We start from the raw sequence: 22,795 nt of genomic DNA on the forward strand, positions 1-22,795 counted from the left end.
AGTCTAGCTGCTACTCTATAGATGCAGACTGAAGTCCAGCTGCTACTCTAGAGATGCAGACTGCAGACTAGCTGCTACTCTATAGATGCAGACTGAAGTCTAGCTGCTACTCTAGAGATGTCATGCAGACTGCAGTCTAGCTGCTACTATAGAGATGTCATGCAGACTGCAGTCTAGCTGCTACTCTATAGATGCCATGCATACTGAAGTCTAGCTGCTACTGTATAGATGCAGACTGAAGTCTAGCTGCTACTCTATATATGCAGACTGAAGTCTAGCTGCTACTCTATAGATGCAGACTGAAGTCTAGCTGCTACTCTATATATGCAGACTGAAGTCTAGCTGCTACTCTATAGATGCCATGCATACTGAAGTCTAGCTGCTACTCTATAGATGCAGACTGAAGTCTAGCTGCTACTCTATATATGCAGACTGAAGTCTAGCTGCTACTCTATAGATGCCATGCATACTGAAGTCTAGCTGCTACTCTAGAGATGTCATGCAGACTGCAGTCTAGCTGCTACTCTATAGATGCAGACTGAAGTCTAGCTGCTACTCTATAGATGCTATGCATACTGCAGTATTTGTGGTTTGCAGTCAGTCCTGATATGAGTAGTTGCTCTATGTGTATATATATATGTGTGACTGATACAATCTGAGCCTGAGGTGGAAATGATGACATCACATCTTAACTTTTTTTCTAAACTTTTTTTTCCACAGTACTTTTTGAATCCACTGAAGAAATTTTTCACTGCGTCAGAAATCGACAAGGTTTTCGTCAACATCCCTGTAAGAGACAGCCCGAACTCTCATCTTTACACAAATGGCGTCTTTACGGAGTAGACTTGAGTTTGAACTCGTTGTAATGTACACCGTCTGATCTCGCTCTGTTCACAGGACCTGGTGAAAGTCCATAAGAGTCTGATGCTGGAGGTGCAAGAGTCCATTCTCAACAAGAACGCCTTAAACCTCTACCAGGTCTTCATTGCCTATAAGGACAGGTAGGCCTTTGTCATTAATAACACATTCTCTAATGGTGTTTACACACACAGAAATAGATAATAAATAGCCTATTGTAATGTCTCGTATAACAGTTAGTCCGAAGAATATAAATCAGAATCTGGAAAATATCAGAAACATTTCTTCAGGGGGATTCAGGAAGTACTGACACTGGCTGCTACTCAAATTCACCATTTGGTATCATATACTTTCTTTCTGCATTGCAGGCTACTCATTTATGGAATCTACTGCAGCCACGTTGAGATATCCATCACAGTGTTGGACTTTATTTGTAAGGAGAAAGAGGACGTACGACTAAAGCTAGAGGTGAGACCAGTTGTTCTGATACAGTCTATGGGTAAGGCAACATGGCGGCGAATTCAAATATTCTATTCGTAATTATTCGAATAGGATCTCTATGGTGAATGATCTGAGGAACTAGCCTCAGCATGACCAAACAGTGATGTTGCCTAGCGATCTCTTGTGTACCTGTTGATGTAATACTTCATATCCTAATTCATTGTGTTGTTATTGTCCCAGGAATGTTCTAAAAGAGCCAACAATGGGAAGTTCACTCTGAGAGATCTACTGGTGGTTCCCATGCAGAGAGTCCTCAAGTACCATCTCCTACTACAGGTATATTTACCACAGACACTAACTATACACTAGATACTCTCACAACCACTGTTAGGAGTCTGTGATATACATATCCACTGGGGGGCGACAGCCTCCACGTCTTTTCTCTCTCCACTTCTATACTTACCTCTCTGAAGGGAGGAAGAGGGGGAGGGGGAGAGGGAGGGAGAGGGAGAGAGGGAGGGAGAGGGAGGGAGGGAGGGAGAGAGAGAGGGAGGGAGAGGGAGAGAGGGAGGGAGAGGGGGAGGGAGAGGGAGAGGGGGAGGGAGAGAATATTTGTTCATTTGTATTCCCATTATTTGTTGTTTAGTGAAGGAGAGGAGTTGCTTTCAGCAGTCTCTTTTAGAAATAAGGCGAACAAAAGCTCAGATTTCAAAGGAACTGGACATTTGAGTCTTGGTAGGATTGACTCCAGTGGGCTGAACTGCATGTATTTAGCAAGCAGACACAGTGATATCCAAGCAGACACAGTGGGATAAGTTCAGAGAGGGGGAGGGAAGAGGGAGAGAATATTCAGGTTCATCAAGTTCACACAGTAATATCCAAGCAGACACATTGATATCCAAGCAGACACAGTGATATCCAAGCAGACGCATTAATATCCAAGCAGACGCATTGATATCCAAGCAGACGCATTGATATCCAAGCAGACACATTGATATGCAAGCAGACGCAGTGATATCCAAGCAGACGCATTGATATCCAAGCAGACACATTGATATCCAAGCCGGCACATTGATATCCAAGCCGGCACATTGATATCCAAGCCGACACAGTGATATCCAAGCAGACACAGTGATATCCAAGCAGACACAGTGATATCCAAGCAGACACAGTGATATCCAAGCAGACACAGTGATATCCAAGCAGACACAGTGATATCCAAGCAGACACAGTGATATCCAAGCAGACACAGTGATATCCAAGCAGACACAGTGATATCCAAGCAGACACAGTGATATCCAAGCAGACACATTGATATCCAAGCAGACACAGTGATATCCAAGCAGACACAGTGATATCCAAGCAGACACAGTGATATCCAAGCAGACACAGTGATATCCAAGCAGACACAGTGATATCCAAGCAGACACAGTGATATCCAAGCAGACACAGTGATATCCAAGCAGACACAGTGATATCCAAGCAGACACATTGATATCCAAGCAGACACAGTGATATCCAAGCAGACACAGTGATATCCAAGCAGACACAGTGATATCCAAGCAGACACAGTGATATCCAAGCAGACACATTGATATCCAAGCAGACACAGTGATATCCAAGCCGGCACAGTGATATCCAAGCAGACACATTGATATCCAAGCAGACACAGTGATATCCAAGCAGACACATTGATATCCAAGCAGACACAGTGATATCCAAGCAGACACAGTGATATCCAAGCAGACACAGTGATATCCAAGCAGACACAGTGATATCCAAGCAGACACATTGATATCCAAGCAGACACAGTGATATCAAAGCAGACACAGTGATATCCAAGCCGGCACAGTGATATCCAAGCAGACACATTGATATCCAAGCAGACACAGTGATATCCAAGCAGACACATTGATATCCAAGCAGACACAGTGATATCCATGCCGACACAGTGATATCCATGCCGACACAGTGATATCCAAGCAGACGCATTGATATCCAAGCAGACGCAGTGATATCCAAGCAGACACAGTGATATCCAAGCAGACACAGTGATATCCAAGCAGACACAGTGATATCCAAGCAGACACAGTGATATCCAAGCAGACGCATTGATATCCAAGCAGACACAGTGATATCCATGCCGACACAGTGATATCCAAGCAGACGCATTGATATCCAAGCAGACGCAGTGATATCCAAGCAGACACAGTGATATCCAAGCAGACACAGTGATATCCAAGCAGACACATTGATATCCAAGCAGACACATTGATATCCAAGCAGACACAGTGATATCCAAGCAGACACAGTGATATCCAAGCAGACACAGTGATATCCAAGCAGACACAGTGATATCCAAGCAGACACAGTGATATCCAAGCAGACACAGTGATATCCAAGCAGACACAGTGATATCCAAGCAGACGCATTGATATCCAAGCAGACAGAGTGATGTCCATGCCGACACAGTGATATCCAAGCAGACGCATTGATATCCAAGCAGACGCAGTGATATCCAAGCAGACACAGTGATATCCAAGCAGACGCAGTGATATCCAAGCCGGCACATTGATATCCAAGCCGACACAGTGATATCCAAGCAGACACAGTGATATCCAAGCAGACACAGTGATATCCAAGCAGACACAGTGATATCCAAGCCGGACATTTTATGACTCTGAGGTCCACAAATCAATCCTTTGAAGATGAAGGAAAACTGTACTGGGGATTCACTCTGCTTTTTTTATGGCTTGGTTTCACTTTCGTGCTGTTATAACATCAATATGATTTTGTTTGGTAGTCCCCTGTAGGCAAACGTCATAGGAAAAAGAACTGTCCTGTAGTGTAAATCCAGGCTAATTGTGTGTTAATCTAAACCTAATCTTAATCTAAACAGTGTGAAGCTGAGCCTGTGTGTGATTACCACTGGTTATTTCCCTGTTGTCTCTGTCTGTTAGGAGCTGGTCAAACACACCCCCGACGCAGCCGACAAGAACAACCTGAAGACGGCTCTGGACGCCATGAAGGTAATCAGACTGTCTCTCTTCTTCTCTTTACTAAACTACAATCGGAGAATAAGACACTGAATGTGGGACTGTGTGTGTTTGTTGACCCAGGACTTGGCTCAGTATGTCAACGAGGTGAAGAGAGACAAGGAGACTCTGAAGGAGATCAACCAGTATCAACGCTCCATCGAGAACCTGGTACACATCATCATCATCATCATCATGATTTAGACACATCAATTTGTTTCTATTGTTGTCCAAAGTGCAATGCGGTCCCAGACACATACTGTACTAGTCCTCCGGACCCACACTGGACATGGTCTCACTGATATCATATTAACCACCCCCTCACATTACCTCTCATTACCCCCTCACATTACCTCCCTTACCCCCTTACATTACCTCCCATTACCCTGCACATTATCTTCCCTTACCCCTCACATTACCTCCCATTACCTCTCATTACCCCTCAAATTACCCCCATTACCCTGCACATTATCTCCCCTTACCCCCTCCCATTACCTCCCATTACCCCCTCACATTACCTCCCTTACCCCCTTACATTACCCCCCATTACCTCTCATTACCCCTCACATTACCCCCATTACCCTGCACATTATCTTCCCTTACCCCCTCCCATTACCTCCCTTACCCCTCACATTACCTCCCATTACCTCTCATTACCCCTCACATTACCCCCATTACCCTGCACATTATCTCCCCTTACCCCTCACATTACCTCCCATTACCCCTTCACATTACCTATCATTACCCCCTCACATGAACCCCATTACCCTGCACATTATCTTCCCTTACCCCCTCCCATTACCTCCCATTACCCCCTCCAATTCCCTCTCATTACCCCCTCACATTACCTCACATTACTCCCACACATTACCTCTCATTTTCCCATCCCATTACCTCCCATTACCCCCTCACATTACCTCCCATTACCCCCTCACATTACCTCACATTACCCCATCACATTACCTCCCCTTACCCACTCACATTACATCCCATTATCCCCTCCCATTACCTCCCATTACCCCACTTCCTCCCCTTACCCCGCTTCTATTACTCCCCCCCATTACCTTCCCTTAACCCTCCCATTATATCCCATTACCCCCTCCTATTACCTTCCCTTATCCCCCTCGCATGACCTCCCTTTACCCCCTCCCATTACCTCCCCTTACCCCCCTCACATTACCTCCCCTTACCCCCTCACATTACCTCCCGTTACCCCCTCACATTACCCCCTCCCATTACCGCACTTCCATTTCCTCCCCTTACCCCCTCCTATTACCCCCTCCCATTACCTTCCCTTAACCCTCCCATAATCTCCCATTACCTCCCCTTACCCCCTCCCATTACCTCCCCTTACCCCCCTCCTATTACCTTCCCTTATCCCCCTCGCATAACCTCCCTTTACCTCCCTCCCATTACCTTCCCTTTCCCCCTCCCATTACCTCCCTCCCCTTACCCCCATCCCATTACCTCCCCTTACCCCCCTCCCATTACCTCCCCTCCCTGAAGAACCAGCCCCTGGAGAGCTACGGACGGCCCAAGGGGGACGGAGAGGTCCGAATGGTGTCTAATGTTGACAAGAAGAAACAGGACAGGTGAGATGGGATTAGGAAAGGCAGACTTACCTGACTACATGCTGGTTTCCCAGACCCACTGACTACAGACTGGTATCCCAGAGCCAGTGACTACAGACTGGTTTCCCAGACCCAGTGTAACAAATGGGCATCCCGGGTTGGTGCTAAGGAAGGCTATTGCAGCCTGTATATTGTTAATTGTCAGTAGGAGAAGGACTAGCATGTATGTCTTTTTGTCTTCATTATATGGACAGCATGTAAAACAACGTAGGAACTTCTTTATGTGCAATATGACAGGATACACACTGTAAACACTGTAAACACTGTAAATAAATAAACACGGTAAATGAACTTGTATGAACTTTGTTTTGGGCGCAGACATATCTTCCTGTTTGACGGGGCTGTGATCGTCTGTAAGAGACGAGGAGACAACTATGAGATGAAGGATGTGATCGATCTCAACTACTTTAAGATCACCAACAACCCCACCCAGGATAGAGAGAGCAAGAAGGTCAGTCGCCACAGCCAGGGGTCATGTGATCAAAGTGAAAACAAGTTTAGTTTTTAGCCCAAATTCCTTGCATTCATAATTCTCTACTGTTCAAGGGAAAATAGGGGAGGGCTATCAGCTAATCATAGCGACTGTAGAAAATATAAATCGGCTAACTACTTAAAAATATATATATATTTAACCTTTATTTAACTAGGCAAGTCAGTTGAGAACAAATTCTTATTTACAATGACGGCCTACCAAAAGGCAAAAGGGGGCTGGGATTAAAAGATACACATCACGACACCACAACACTACATAAAGAGAGACCTAAAACCAACAACATAGCAAGGCAGCAACACACGACAACACAGCATAGTAGCAAAACAACATAACAACAACATGGTAGCAGTACAAAACATGGTACAAACATGATTGGGCACAGATAGCAGCACAAAGGTCAACAAGCACAAAGGTCAACTTAGCTAGCTAACTGTTCGCTATGCTGTTGTAACAATTAAACTACACTTTGCCTGTGATTGGAGTTTGTTCTGCTGCTAACATCTACATTGTAGGCCTACTAAAGAAAAGGTCAAATTGAACCCTTTCCTGTCCCTGATCATGAGAGATGACACACAACAGTTAGAAGTAGTCAGTGTGCCACTGCTGGTTTAGCTAGTTTGATGGGTTGTTCTTTACAGAACAGGAGATAAAAGACTAAAAGTATTATAACATTTCTCTGGATTAAAAAACAAATGCTTCCAATCTCATATGGCTCTGGGGTTACCTACCCTGTTGGTTTTCTATCTGTCTACCTGCCTGGCCTAACCCTAACACTTACCTGCACCAACAACCCTGACCAACAACCCCGTCCAGGATAGAGAGAGCAGTTGACGAAAATGTTAATGGTGATAATATAGGATGTTAATATAGGATGCCAAATCAAATCATGTTAATACAGGGTGATGTTAAAACCTCTACAGGATCGATGTCCCGACCTCGGGACGGTTGAGCTAACGTAGGCTAATGCATGAGGTTATAAGTAACAAGACCATTTCCCAGGACATAGAGATACAGTGGGTTCTTCCTTTAAAAGTTGAAGTGTGCCACAGAATTCTATGGCACGTTATTTAAGTGCCAACCACTGGTACCATTAATGCCAGTTAGTGCTAGTTTGACCACCAATGGGTGTCTTTGAGAAGCATTTTATAGCCTTCAATAGTGGCTCTACTAGAGAATTGAAAACGTTTTTTTTTGTAAGAACATAGTATATGGGACTGATTTTAATTCATTGGATTAATATTATGATGTTTCTAATCCAAGAAAAACAAAAAAAAACTCTGGGATTCCGTTAGCATGGAATGGAAAATATGGCGCTGTGCAACGTGACGGTTGGGAGTACAGTACTGGGTTATTTAGCTAAATAATTCCTGTGTCGTGCGGGCACACGGGAGAACGGATTAGGCTGTTCTTGTACATAAGAATTTGTTCTTAACTGACTTGCCTAGTTATATAAAGGTTAGACTAGAGCATAACATTTATACACCCTCATTTTCTAATATTAGTCTAACCAATACCCAAACGGAGAATTAGTGAAAATATAAATCTCTGATTTATCAAGACCAGTCCCCATGTTTGTCTCAGAGCAGCGTGAAACAGTGTTAAAATAGTTGTAGGCTTTTGCTTCAAATCCTATTGCTTCTAACTTCAATATGCTCTTTAAATAAATAAGACCAACGGCACTTTTAACAGCACATTACTCAACACTAGTGAGACTCAAGTCGCCTACGGTAGGGCTACAGTATATCGAAAAATATGACCTGACTCTCCGCCACATCATTGGGGCGGCAGGGTAGCCTAGTGGTTAGAGCGTTGGACTAGCAACCGAAATATAGGAGGGTGTTAATATAGGGGGATGTTAATATATTCAGGCTGTAACAAAATGTGCAAAAAGTCAAAGGGTGTGAATACTTTCTGAAGGCACTGTGTGTGTGTGTGTGTGTGTGCGTGCGTGCGTGTGCATGAGAGAGAGAGAGAGAGAGAGAGAGAGAGAGAGAGAGAGAGAGAGAGAGAGAGAGAGAGAGAGAGAGAGAGAGAGAGAGAGAGAGAGAGAGAGAGAGAGAGAGAGAGAGAGAGAGAGAGAGAGAGAGAGAGAGAGAGAGAGAGAGAGAGAGAGAGAGAGAGAGAGAGAGAGAGAGAGAGAGAGAGAGAGAGAGAGTGTAACTTTGCCATTCACTCTCTCCTTGTCTTCCTCTCTCCCTCCCCAGTGGTTCTATGGTTTCTACCTGACCCATCAGCAGGGGCAGAGCGGCTTTGAGTTCTTCTTCAAGACCAAGGAGCTGAAGAAGAAGTGGCTGGACCAGTTTGACATGGCAATGTGAGCTGGGGCTACGTCTCTGCACTCTGTGTCTGTGAAGTGTCATGGTGGTCCTGTGCCTCTCAGTTCGTAGACACAAGTGGTGCGTTCAGCTCCATTGAACGTTTCCTACATTGCAGAACGGTTTGCACCAAAATTGTTCTTGTACATTCCTGAACAGACTTTGAGGTACATTTACACTGTTTGGTAGGTGTGGCAGGGTGTGGCTTGAAGCAACAGGTGATGTATTTAAAGGGCAACGATGCATTTTGAGCCCACAACCCATCTGTCTTTCAACTGGTCGTTCAGTGCCCCACCTTTCTCCATTTCATTGAACGTTCCACTACATTTAGTGTTTTTTAATACTGAATGTGGCTCGGGATTGTGGGTTTGATTCCTGCTCCGTGGCCACCCATATGAAACATGTACGCTCGCATGACTGTAGTGAAGGAAATGACAAATGATAAATCAGCCAGGTCGCTCAAGGTCCACTGTGAAATAAGACCGTCCGTCCAGGTAAGCAGGACGTCAGGAGACGTCAGGAGATTACTTCAAACCCGGGCCACTAGGGGCAATGGTGAGCACTATTACCATCAAGTAGACTTGGGTTTTACTGAGGCGTTGTGGAAGGGGGATGGAGAATGGGCGTAAACCGTGAGCTCTTGCTCCGAGGCTATGGCATTCAGTCTCAGTGCAATTTATTTGTTGTTGTTTTTTGTTTGAACCCTATCCTAAATCTTAACCATTAACTTTACAATTTGGAATTAATACCTTGACTTAACCTTTGAAATGTAACCTTTATGGACAAACGTCTGATTCTGCACTGTGAAAGCTTGTTGGCTAAAAGGCACATACAGTGCCTTCAGAAAGTCTTCCTACCCCTTGACTTATTCCACATTTATTTGTGTTACAGCCTCAATTCAAAATCCAATTCAATTCAAAATCACCCATGTGCACACAATACCCCATAATGACAAAGTGAAAATATGTTTTTTTGAAATGTTGGCAAATTTATTGAAATTGAGATACAGAAATCTCTCATTTGCATAAGTATTCATACCCCTGACTCAGTACTTTGTAGAAGCACCTTTGACAGCGGTTACAGCATTGAGTCTTTCTGTGTAAGTCTTTCCACACCTGCATTGTAAACATCTTGCCCATTATTCTTTTCTAAATTCTTCAAGTTCTGTCAAATTGGTTGTTGATCATTTCTAGACAACCATTTTCAGGTCTTGTCATCGATTTTCAAGTAGAAAAGTAAAGTCAAAACTGTAACTAGGCCACTGAGGAACATTCACTGTCTTTTCGGGCTCCCGAGTGGCACAGTGGTCTAAGGCACTGCATCTCAGTGCTAGAGGCGTCACTTCAGACCCTGGTTCGATTCTAGGCTGTATCACAACCGGCCGTGATTGGGAGTCCTATAGGGTTATTCTATCGCAGCCATTACATTTTGTTAAACTGTTTTAAAGTCACGATTGGCCTCGTGGTGAAATCCCTGAGTGCTTTTCATCCTCTCCGGCATCTGAGTTAGGAAGGACGTCTGTATCTTTGGGTGCATTGATACGAGCCATAGTGTAATTAATAACTCCACAAAGGGACATTCAATGTCTGCTTAAAAAAAACCGAGTATGTTTCTACCAATAGGTGCTGTTCTTTGGGAGGCCTCCCTGGTCTTTGTGGTTGAATCTATGTTTGAAATTCATTGCATTGAGGGACCTTAATTAATTGTATGTGTGGGGGTACAGAGATGAAGTAGTCATTCAAAAATCATGTTAAACACTATTATTGCACTCAGAGTGAAACTTATTATTATGTGACTCGTTAAGCAGCTGTTAACTCCTGAACTTACTGTATTTAGGCTTGACATAACAAAGGGGTTGAATACTTATTGACTCAAGACATTTCAGCTTTATTTTTTCCAATTACTTTGATAACAAAAACAGAATTCCTGTTGACCCGGTTTTGTGTATTAGTCCAGTGACAAAAAAATCTCAACAACAAAATATGGAAAAAGTCCAAACATACTTTCTGAAGGAGCTGTACAGTTTCCAAGACTTCCAGACACACACACACTCTCACACACACACACACACACACACACACACATACACACACTCACACACACACACACACACACACACACACCTCTGACAACAGTCATATTTTTTGATAACCTGCTGGAAGTCTGAGTACAATTCTGCTTGAAAGTATCTCTTTCAAATTGTGAGTTTGAAGTTCTCTGTCACTAGTAAGGCTTTTAGTCCTTGTAGGTCACTACAAGGACTAAAGTGAGTCCAAGAGTTGTTTTGACCTTTGCTTACATTTGAAGTCTCACTCATATTGTGAAGAAAATGTACCAGTACCAGTCAAGTTTGGACACACCTACTCATTCCTATTTTCTACATTGTAGAATAATAGTGAAGACATCAAAACTATGAAATAGCACACATGGAATCATGTTATAAACAAAAAAGTGTGAAACAACTCAAAATATGTTTTATATTGTAGAATCTTCAAAGTTGCCACCCTTTGCCTTGATGACAGCTTTGCACATTATTGGCATTCTCTCAACCAGCTTCATCTGGAATGCTTTTCCAACAGTCTTGAAGGAGTTCCCACATATGCGGAGCACTTGTTGGCTAACTTTTAACAAGGCACACCTGTTAATTGAAGTGCATTCCAGTGCTGGTTGAGAGAATGCCAAGGGTGTTTAAATCTGTCATCAAGGCAAAAGGTGGCTACTTTGAAGAATCTCAAATATAATTTGATTTGTTTAACACTTTTTTTGGGGTTACAACATGATTCCATGTGTGCTATTTCATAGTTTTGATGTCTTCACTGTTATTCTACAATGTAGAAAATTGTTAAAAAAAAACTTGAATAAGTAGGTGTCCAAACCCTTTGACTGGTGCTGTGTGCGTTTTGTCACAACTACAACATGTTATTTCTATCATAGGGTACTTTGGGGTTGACAGTTATGGGTGTCCATTCTAATCGTACAATTTGACCCGTCTTTATAAATGGTTGTCTTGGTGAAATCGATTTAGGAAATGCTGTTTCAAAGCAGAAGAAACCCTGGAGTTTCTTTATAGCAGAATTGAAGAGATGGAGAGGAGAAATTATTTTGATTTGGAGAGAGGGAAGTGAAACTCACTTACTGCTAAGTACCCATAATGCTTTTCCACTTAGACATCTACCTCTGCAGAGTGTGTGTGTGTGTGTGTGTGTGTGTGTGTGTGTGTGTGTGTGTGTGTGTGTGTGTGTGTGTGTGTGTGTGTGTGTGTGTGTGTGTGTGTGTGTGTGTGTGTGTGTTTGTGCAACTGTGTAAATGTGGCACTCCAAGGGGGATATTTAGGCAACAAACTGTCCCATCACAGCAGACATGAGCACCAGAACCAGGAGTCAATCACAGAGCAGAGAGCAGCCTTCAGATGAAGTGCACCCTGGCATAGTGAGTTACTAAGCAACAGTTTGGTTACGGCTCCTTTCACTCCAACTTCAAAGTGATTTCAAGGATCCAGCTGGTTTCAACATATTAGTCTCTCATGATAATGTAGAGGACTCTGTAAGATATCTGCTGTAGTCCTATAGCTCTATTGTACACACTCTGTACACACTCTGTACACACTCTGTACACACTCTGTGCACACTCTGTACACACTCTGTACACACTCTGTACACACTCAGTACACACTCAGTACACATTCTGTACAATCTGTACACTCTCTGTACACTCTCTGTACACACTATGTACACACTCTGTACACACTCTGTACACACTCTGTACAATCAGTACACACTCTGTACACACTGTACACACTCTGTACAATCAGTACACACTCTGTACACACTCTGTACACACTCTGTACAATCAGTACACACTCTGTACACACTCTGTACACACTCTGTGCACACTGTACACACTCAGTACACACTCTGTGCACACTGTACACACTCAGTACACACTCTGTGCACACTCTATACACACTCTGTACAATCAGTACACACTCTGTACACACTCTGTACACACTCTGTGCACACTCTGTGCACACTGTACACACTCAGTACACACTCTGTGCACACTCTGTGCACACTCTGTGCACACTCTGTACAATCAGTACACACTCTGTACACACTCTATACACACTCTGTACAATCAGTACACACTCTGTGCACTCAGTACACACTCTGTACACTCAGTACACACTCTGTACACACACTGTACACACTCTGTACACTCAGTAAACACTCTGTACACACTCTGTACACTCAGTAAACACTCTGTACACACATTGTACACTCAGTACACACACTGTACACACTGTACACTCAGTACACACTCTGCACACACACCATCCGTTCTCTCTCACTCATTTCCTCCCCCTCTGCCTCTCTCCTCCCTCTCCTCCCCTCTCTCTCCCTCCTCTCCTCCCTCTCCTCTCCTCTCTCTCCCTCCTCTACTCCCCCTCCTCCCCTCTCTCTCCCTCCTCTCCTCCCCTCCCCTCTCTCTCACTCCTCACCCCCCTCTCTCTCCCTCCTCTCCCTCCCCTCTCTCTCACCCCTCTCTCACCCCTCTCCTCTCCTCTCCTCTCTCTCTCTCTCCCTCCACCTCTCTCTCTCTCTCTCTCTCTCTCTCTCTCTCTCTCTCTCTCTCTCTCTCTCTCCTCCTCTCCTCTCTCCCTCCTTCTCCCTCCTTCTCCCTCCTCTCCCTCCACTCCTCTCTCTCTCTCCCTCTCCTCTCCTCTCCTCTCCTCTCCTCTCCTCTCCTCTCCTCTCCTCTCCTCTCCTCTCCTCTCCTCTCTCTCTGAACAGATCCAACATCAGACCAGAGAACTCCAGTAACAACTTCCACCAGTTCAGGATGCATACCTTCATCAGAATCACTACCTGTAGCTCCTGTCACCTGCTCCTCAGGTGTGTGTGTGTGTGTGTGTCTCTGTTTATTCTTTGTTAATACCTGTTTATCCTTATTCTCAGAGTAACATCCCATAATAGTATTTCTCCGGAAAACTCCGTGGTTAACAGTGTTGATAATAGTGGTGTAGATTGGTACTGTACCTGTAATGTCCCCTGCCTCCTCCAGGGGTATCTTCAACCAGGGCTATCTCTGTCTTAAGTGTGGACTCGGAGCTCATAAGGAATGCCTGGGTAGAGTGGGTGTCTGTGGAAGAACTGGTAGGAGAGGGAGATGTGCCTCTACAACCATTGACTTTTACTATCATATGCTTCAGTGATGTCTCTTTACAACATGTTATTCTGTTTAGTGCTTTATGCTCACTCTGTCCCTTTGTCCACCTCCTTTTAGATTCTGCCAAGCTGAGGCCTGAGGTAAGACACGCACTGCGTGTTTATCTGTGTGTGTGTTTCTCTGAGTGTTTGTTTCTCTCGGTGTGTGTATGTGTGTGTGTGTGTTTCTGCATGTGCATTCATGCGTGTGTGCATGTTCGTGCGTGTGTCTGCGTGCGCCTGTGTGTGATGCGTGTGAATGACATTCCTTCTCTCTCTCCACAGAGGGCTCCGACGGTGCGGAAACAACCAGACCCAGGTCAGTACGGTTCGACAGTGTCACTTCCTACAGTCTTAACAGAGACCTCATGTGAAGACCGGTGCTGTGAAAGTGGCCTATATAACCATCTAACAACTTCAAGTTAGAAGTCTAAAAGCTGAAAACGTCAAAGTTAGTTCACCAAGCAACTCCTCGGGAGGAGGGTTCGCCAAGTAGCTCTTCTGGAGAAGGGTTCGCCAAGTAGCTCTTCTGGAGAAGGGTTCGCCAAGTAGCTCTTCTGGAGAAGGGTTCGCCAAGTTGCTCTTCTGGAGAAGGGTTCGCCAAGTAGCTCTTCTGGAGAAGGGTTCGCCAAGTAGGTATTCTGGAGAAGGGTTCGCCAAGTAGCTCTTCTGGAGAAGGGTTCGCCAAGTAGCTCTTCTGGAGAAGGGTTCGCCAAGTAGCTCCTCAGGAGAAGGGTTCGCCAAGCAACTCCTCAGGAGAAGAGTTCGCCAAGTAGCTCTTCAGGTGAAGGGTTCGCCAAGTAGATCCTTAGGAGAAGGGTTCGCCATGTAGCTCTTCGGGAGAAGGGTTCGCCATGTACCTCTTCAGGAGAAGGGTTCGCCAAGTAGCTCTTCAGGAAAAGGGTTCGCCAAGTATCTCTTCAGGAGAAGGGTTCACCAGATGACGATGATGAAGAACACTTGATCACATAGTAAATAATCTCAACATCCACACTGATGGAACACAATTTAATCCACTTTCTAAGAATCTAGTAGATTGGCCTTTGACCTTCAGTCTACGGTGGGAGCCAGGGAGGAAGGCCTTTGACCTCCAGTCTACGGTGGGAGCCAGGGAGGAAGGCCTTTACCTCCAGTCTACGGTGGGAGTCAGGGAGGAAGGCCTTTACCTCCAGTCTACGGTGGGAGCCAGGGAGGAAGGCCTTTACCTCTAGTCTACGGTGGGAGCCAGGGAGGAAGGCCTTTACCTCTAGTCTACGGTGGGAGCCAGGGAGGAAGGCCTTTACCTCTAGTCTACGGTGGGAGCCAGGGAGGAAGGCCTTTACCTCCAGTCTACGGTGGGAGCCAGGGAGGAAGGCCTTTACCTCTAGTCTACGGTGGGAGCCAGGGAGGAAGGCCTTTACCTCTAGTCTATGGTGGGAGCCAGGGAGGAAGGCCTTTACCTCTAGTCTACGGTGGGAGCCAGGGAGGAAGGCCTTTACCTCCAGTCTACGGTGGGAGTCAGGGAGGAAGGCCTTTACCTCTAGTCTACGGTGGGAGCCAGGGAGGAAGGCCTTTACCTCCAGTCTACGGTGGGAGCCAGGGAGGAAGGCCTTTACCTCTAGTCTACGGTGGGAGCCAGGGAGGAAGGCCTTTACCTCTAGTCTACGGTGGGAGCCAGGGAGGAAGGCCTTTACCTCCAGTCTACGGTGGGAGCCAGGGAGGAAGGCCTTTACCTCTAGTCTACGGTGGGAGCCAGGGAGGAAGGCCTTTACCTCTAGTCTACGGTGGGAGCCAGGGAGGAAGGCCTTTACCTCTAGTCTACGGTGGGAGCCAGGGAGGAAGGCCTTTACCTCTAGTCTACGGTGGGAGCCAGGGAGGAAGGCCTTTACCTCTAGTCTACGGTGGGAGCCAGGGAGGAAGGCCTTTACCTCCAGTCTACGGTGGGAGCCAGGGAGGAAGGCCTTTACCTCTAGTCTATGGTGGGAGCCAGGGAGGAAGGCCTTTACCTCTAGTCTACGGTGGGAGCCAGGGAGGAAGGCCTTTACCTCTAGTCTACGGTGGGAGCCAGGGAGGAAGGCCTTTACCTCTAGTCTACGGTGGGAGCCAGGGAGGAAGGCCTTTACCTCTAGTCTACGGTGGGAGCCAGGGAGGAAGGCCTTTACCTCCAGTCTATGGTGGGAGCCAGGGAGGAAGGACAGCGTGTAGTGGAGACTGATGGATTGGAGTGGGTGGATTCAATAAGAAAAGCCTGGGCAGGGATAGGAGAACGCCCACGTCTAAACTGTCCAGCCTCTCTCTGTGCCCTTACCTCTGTTAAACTCTTCAGCCTCTCTCTGTGCCCTTGCCTGTGCTCCTCTACTCTGAGCTCAGCAATAGAGTTATGCCTGCCTGAGTCGCTTAGAGAGGAAATTAATATTCGGAACTTAATCTCTTCATGAGAAAGACAGGCCGGCAGAAAAGGCAGACTGTTATGCTTATTGGCTTTTATATTGTTCTTATTAAACAGCACATACGTGGCCTAGTTCAGTCATCTGAGGACAGCGTCACTAGTTTTAATAGGAGTGAAGACTGTTAGCCTGGTCCCAGATCTGTTTATGCCCTTGTCTAGCTCACTCCTATAGTCGTTGTCACACAAATGACCATAGGAGGTGGTTAAGACAGCAGAAACAGATCTGGGACCACGCTAAAGAGGACTATGGCTGGAAGGTAAATGTGTTTAAGTGCTTTGGGAGTAGACTGGGGGAGAGTAGGAGGCCTTGTCTGGCTGGCAGGTGTCTTTAGTCTAGCTGAGGTGCGTGTAGGATTTTATCATAGCCTGAAGGTAGAGAGGGGCAGTTCCTCTTGCTGCTCCATAGGTAAGAACCAAGGTCTTGATGTGGATGCGAGCTTCGACTAGAAACCAGTGTAGTGTGCTGAGGAGCGGGGTGACATGAGAGAACTTGGGAAGGTTGAACACCAGGCAGGATGCAGCATTCTGGATTAGTTGAAGGGGTTTGATGGCAGAAGCGCAGAGCCCAGCCAACAGAGAGTTGAAGGGGTTTGATGGCAGAAGCAGGGAGCCCAGCCAACAGAGAGTTGAAGGGGTTTGATGGCAGAAGCAGGGAGCCCAGCCAACAGAGAGTTGAAGGGGTTTGATGGCAGAAGCGCAGAGCCCAGCCAACAGAGAGTTGCAGAGAGTTGCAGTAGATCCAGTTCCAGATGGGAGATGACAAGTGCCTGGATTAGAACCTGCACCTTTTCCTGTTTTAGGAAAGGTTGTAATCTACAGATGTTGTGGAGCACGAACCTGCAGGAGTGAGTCACTGTTTTGGATGTTGTTGATGTTTGAGAACGACAGGATGTTTTCCATGGTCACGGCAATGTTCTTCGCACCGTGGAGTTGTCGACCGTGATGGAGAGGTCTTTGAGCGGGGCAGGCCTTGCCCGGGAGGAAGAGCAGTTCCATCTTGTCGAGGCTGAGGTTGAGGTGGTGGGCCGACATCCATCCAAGCTGAGATACACAGCTCCTCTCCACACCATCTGGTAGGACCGGCCTGCCAGGTAGGATGCAATCCAGGAGTGTTCAGAGCCTGAGACGCCCAGCCCTGAGAGGGTGGAGGGGAGGCAGAGCCTGAGACGCCCAGGCCTGAGAGGGTGGAGAGGAGGATCTGACAGAGCCTGAGACTCCCAGCCCTGAGAGGGTGGAGAGGAGGATCTGACAGAGCCTGAGACTCCCAGCCCTGAGAGGGTGGAGAGGAGGATCTGACAGAGCCTGAGATGCCCAGGCCTGAGACACCCAGCCCTGAGAGGGTGGAGTGGAGGATCTGACAGAGCCTGAGACGCCCAGCCCTGAGAGGGTGGAGAGGAGGATCTGACAGAGCCTGAGACGCCCAGGCCTGAGACACCCAGCCCTGAGAGGGTGGAGAGGAGGATCTGACAGAGCCTGAGACTCCCAGGCCTGAGACACCCAGCCCTGAGAGGGTGGAGAGGAGGATCTGACAGAGCCTGAGACTCCCAGCCCTGAGAAGGTGGAGAGGAGGATCTGACAGAGCCTGAGACGCCCAGGCCTGAGACACCCAGCCCTGAGAGGGTGGAGTGGAGGATCAGACAGAGCCTGAGACGCCCAGCCCTGAGGGGGTGGAGTGGAGGATCTGATGGTTCACCTTGTTGAAGGCAGAGGATAGATGAGTGGAGGATGAGAACAGAGGAGAGAGTCCGCTTTGGCAGTGCAGTGAGCCTCTGTGACACAGAGGAGAGAAAGTCAGCTTTGGCATTGCGGAGAGCCTCTGTTACACAGAGGAGAGAAAGTCAGCTTGGCAGTGCGGAGAGCCTCTGTTACACAAAGGACAGCAGTTTCCTTTGAGTGACCCGCCTTGAAGCCTGACTGGTTAGTGTCCAGAAGATGGTTCTAAGAGCGATAACGAGACAGTTGGTCAGAGATAGCACGCCCAAGTGTTTTGGAAGGAAAAGACATCAGAGGTGTTGAGGAGGGGAGCGACTCTGGCCATCTAGAAGTCATATGTCCTTTCCTCTGTCTGTCCCCAGCTCTATTTATTTAATTGTATTTTTATTTCACCATTATTTAACCAGGTAAACTAGTTGAGAACAAGTTCTCATTTACAACTGCGACCTGGCCAAGATAAAGCAAGGCAGTGCGACACAAACAACAACACAGAGTTACTCAAAATTAGTTACTAAATTAACACTGGAGTGATAGATGTGCAGATGATAATGTGCAAGTAGAAATACTGGTGTGCAAAATAGCAGAAAAGTAAATAACAATATGGGGATGAGGTAGGTAGATTGGATGGGCTATTTACAGATAGGCTATGTACAGCTGCAGCGATCGGTTAGCTGCTCAAATAGCTGATGTTTAAAGTTAGTGAGGGAGATATAAGTCTCCAACTTCAGTGATTTTTGCAATTCGTTCCAGTCATTGGCAACAGAGAAGTGGAAGCAAAATGAGGCCAAAAGAGGTGTTGGCTTTGTGAATGACCAGTGAGATATACCTGCTGGAGCACGTGCTACGGGTGGGTGTTGCTATGGTGACCATTGAGCTGAGATATGGCGGAACTTTACCTAGCATAGACTTATAGATGACCTGGAGCCAGTGAATCTGGAGACAAATATGTATCGAGGGCCAGCCGACTAGAGCATACAGTCGCAGTGGTGGGTGGTATAAGGCGCTTTGGTAACAAAACGGATGGCACTGTGATAGACTGCATCCAGTTTGCTGAGTAGACTAATGGAAACTATTTTGTAGATGACATCGCCGAAATCGAGCATCAATAGGATAGTCAGTTTTACGAGGGTAAGTTTGGCGGTGTGAGTGAAGGATGCTTTGTTACGAAATAGGAAGCCGATTCTAGATTTAATTTTGGATTGGAGATGTTTAATGTGAGTCTGGAAGGAGAGTTTACAGTCTAACCAGACACCTAGGTATTTTTAGTTGTCCACATATTCTAAGTCAGAACCGTCCAGAGTAGTGATGCTAATCGGGCGGGCGGGTGCAGGCAGCGAACGGTTTAAGAGCGTGCTTTAGTTTTACTAGCATTTAAGAGCAGTTGGAGGCCACGGAAGGAGTGTTGTATGGCATTGAAGCTCGTTTGGAGGTTTGTTAACACGGTGTCCAAAGAGGGGCCAGATGTATACAGAATGGTGTCTACGTAGAGGTGGATCAGAGAGTCACCAGCATCAAGAGCGACATCATTGATATATACAGAGAAAAGAGTCGGCCCGAGAATTGAACCCTGTGGTACCCCCATAGAGACTGCCTGAGGTCTGGACAACAGACCCTCCGATTTGACACGTTGAACTCTGTCTGAGAAGTAGTTGGTGAACCAGGCGAGGCAATCATTTGAGAAACCAAGGCTGTTGAGTCTACCATAGCCCTGTCTCAGCATGTGTCTTCTCCTCTCCTCTGTCTCCAGGTCTCCCTAGGATGCTGGTGATCAGAGACTACTGTGGCATCCCCTCTCCCCAGAGTGCCCCCCCGTTGACCATCCATGCTGGGGACATCATCGAGCTCATCTGTGCCGACCTACACAGCTCCTGGTGGCAGGTGGGTGACGACTCAGTCAGACGGAAGGAGTGAGTGTGTGTGTGTGTTAGTGTGTGTGTGTGTTAGTGTGTGTGTGTGTGTGTGTGTGTGTGTGTGTGTGTGTGTGTGAGAGACCTCGCTCCTCATTAACTGCTGGGATTTAACCCACACATTCAGCCGTCATGCTCATCCAGTTCATTCCAGGTGAATCATCACAGAACCGTTACATAGAGGTCAGCATTAAGAGGAGATAGTGGGTGGTAGTTGGTAACCCAGACACGCACAGCTCTGTCAATTGATTTCTTCAGCCTGGAGTGATGAAACTCCTGCTCTGCATGAGGAATGTGGTGCGTGGTTGTGTGTGGTGGTGTGTGGTGGTGGTGTGTGGTTGTGTGTGGTGGTGTGTGGTTGTGTGTGTGTGTGTGTGTGTGTGTGTGTGTGTGTGGTGGTGTGTGGTTGTGTGTGGTTGTGTGTGGTTGTGTGTGTGTGGTTGTGTGTGTGGTTGTGTGTGTGGTTGTGTGTGGTTGTGCGTGGTTGTGCGTGGTTGTGTGTGGTTGTGTGAATGCTATCTGTTGTCTTCCTTGCCTCTTCTGATTAGATCTGTGAGAGCAGAGAAGTTGATCTAGCCAATTAGTGACTTAAATTGATTAATCAAGTGCTACACACAGAGAGAGAGAGAGAAACTAAACTGAACCAGACACAAGGACTCTGCAGAGAAGAACTCTAACACATTCTCACACACAGGCACATTAGTGACTGTCTAATGTGACTATATTAGAGCCATACTGTCACCATTTGTTAGTTTTATAAAAAATAAATAGTATTTTTGGCGACTTGTATTTTTTAAACCTCCCGCTTTGGGCAGGACATGTCAATGTGTAATTTATACAGAATTACTTGTTTTATTTAGACCTCAATTAGCAACGTAATCACTGGTTTGAAAGCGACTGTTTTCTGCATGCTCTGCGGGGCCATTTCCTCCACGTGGGCCACCTCCTAGCAATTTGAGTTTCTGCCAATGACTTTTCAGCCCCCTCGCCAAATGAGCGACGGCTAGCAAGATGCACACACAGCAGAGCGAGAGAGAGAGAGATCAATGGTGACAGTATGGCTCTAATATAGTCACATTAGACAGTCACTAATGTGCCTGTGTGTGAGAATGTGTTAGAGTTCTTCTCTGCAGAGTCCTTGTGTCTGGTTCAGTTTAGTTTCTCTCTCTCTGTGTGTATCACTTGGTTAATCAATTTAAGTTTATTTTGCTTTTGTATATTATCTACCTCATTTGCTTTGTCAATGTTAACACATGTTTCCCATGCCAATAAAGCCCCTTGCATTGAATTGAATGGATCCCTGACGTGGTGCACGTATGTGACGAAGTACACCATTTTCACTTTTGTCTCGTGAGTTCTACTTTCAGGACTACTGGCTTAAAAAAATATACAAAAGTCTCTCACTGATCTCTAACTAACTTATACACAACGTGGCTATGAAATGGTTGCCAGGAGACCATTAATAATCCTACTGGACGAAGAGTCGAGTTGAAAAGTGTGAAAGTTTGGCGCGGTCACCGTGGTTACCATGAACTCTGTATAGGCCATGTCCCCTGGGGGGGGGGGTAGCCTACTCCGAATTTGGTGAATGATAATGCACATTTGCAAATTATTTTATCCCTCCCTTCAGTATCCATAACGACGTTCTAATAAGGATACTTAATCTTCCAACGGGTTCCCCCAAGAGTTCTAAAGGATAGGATTACAGAACATTGAGATTTCATATCCCCTGTTCTATCCTGAAGGCAATTATATCACTAGTCTCTCTCTCTCTCTCTCTCTCTCTCTCTCTCTCTCTCTCTTTCCCCCCCCTCCCTGTGCCAGCCAGGACAATGTAATCAATCAATGTAATTTAATTTGATCCTTCAGGCTGGCTCCTGTTTACTGCACCAGGGTAATACGTTTAATCTTTATCTTACGCTTACGAGGGCGTAACAAATAGAGAGGGGCTCTCCACAGCTTTCAGATGAAATGTTATTAAGCTGAATGAATAATCGAGATGGCCTTCAGATTCACTTTTCAATCTAATGTATGTTTTGAAGAGGAGTTGCACGGGGCTGAGACACACTTCATACTGTAATAAAGGGGCGGAGACACACTTCATAGTGTAATAAAGGGGCGGAGACACACTTCATAGTGTAATAAAGGGGCTGAGACACACTTCATACTGTAATAAAGGGGCGGAGACACACTTCATACTGTAATAAAGGGGCTGAGACACAGAGAGAGAGAGAGAGAGAGAGAGAGAGAGAGAGAGAGAGAGAGAGAGAGAGAGAGAGAGAGAGAGAGAGAGAGAGAGAGAGAGAGAGAGAGAGAGAGAGAGAGAGAGAGAGAGAGAGAGAGAGAGAGAGAGAGAGAGAGAGAGAGAGAGAGAGAGAGAGAGAGAGAGAGAGAGAGGACTCAAAGAGGACTTCCACTATTCTGGGATTCATCAGATTTATTATTTTGTGGTAAACCAGCCTGTTGTTTATTTGTATTTTTTTTAAATGTAATTTAACTAGGCAAGTCAGTGAAGAACAAATTCTTATTTACAATGACGGCCTACACCGGCCAAACCCGGTCGACACTGGCCCGCCCTATGGGACTCCCAATCACAATCTGGATTCGAACCAGGGTGTCTGTAGTAGAGGTCGACCGATTATGATTTTACCGATACCGATTATTGGAGGGCCATAAAAGCCGATGTTTTTATTTACTTATTTATAATAATGACAATTACAACAATACTGAATGAACACTTATTTTAACTTAATATAATACATCAATAAAA

General features: G+C 46.1%; 1 protein-coding gene across 1 annotated transcript in view; it reads left to right on the plus strand.

Annotated features, from left to right (window-relative positions):
• The window catches only part of LOC110531032 (guanine nucleotide exchange factor VAV3-like), an 88,218-nt gene that overhangs the window by 30,415 nt on the left and 35,008 nt on the right, over positions 1-22,795 (plus strand). The window contains exons 7-20 of the mRNA XM_036986618.1: positions 721-789; positions 898-1,001; positions 1,227-1,326; positions 1,540-1,635; positions 4,260-4,328; positions 4,419-4,505; positions 5,841-5,926; positions 6,284-6,416; positions 8,663-8,772; positions 13,564-13,665; positions 13,835-13,926; positions 14,057-14,079; positions 14,263-14,296; positions 19,866-19,996. Of these exons, the coding sequence (XP_036842513.1) occupies positions 721-789; positions 898-1,001; positions 1,227-1,326; positions 1,540-1,635; positions 4,260-4,328; positions 4,419-4,505; positions 5,841-5,926; positions 6,284-6,416; positions 8,663-8,772; positions 13,564-13,665; positions 13,835-13,926; positions 14,057-14,079; positions 14,263-14,296; positions 19,866-19,996 (1,236 nt within the window). The remainder of the gene's footprint in view (positions 1-720; positions 790-897; positions 1,002-1,226; positions 1,327-1,539; positions 1,636-4,259; positions 4,329-4,418; positions 4,506-5,840; positions 5,927-6,283; positions 6,417-8,662; positions 8,773-13,563; positions 13,666-13,834; positions 13,927-14,056; positions 14,080-14,262; positions 14,297-19,865; positions 19,997-22,795) is intronic.

This window comes from Oncorhynchus mykiss, chromosome 8, assembly GCF_013265735.2.
Source record: "Oncorhynchus mykiss isolate Arlee chromosome 8, USDA_OmykA_1.1, whole genome shotgun sequence".
In the NCBI taxonomy this organism is placed as follows: domain Eukaryota; kingdom Metazoa; phylum Chordata; class Actinopteri; order Salmoniformes; family Salmonidae; genus Oncorhynchus; species Oncorhynchus mykiss.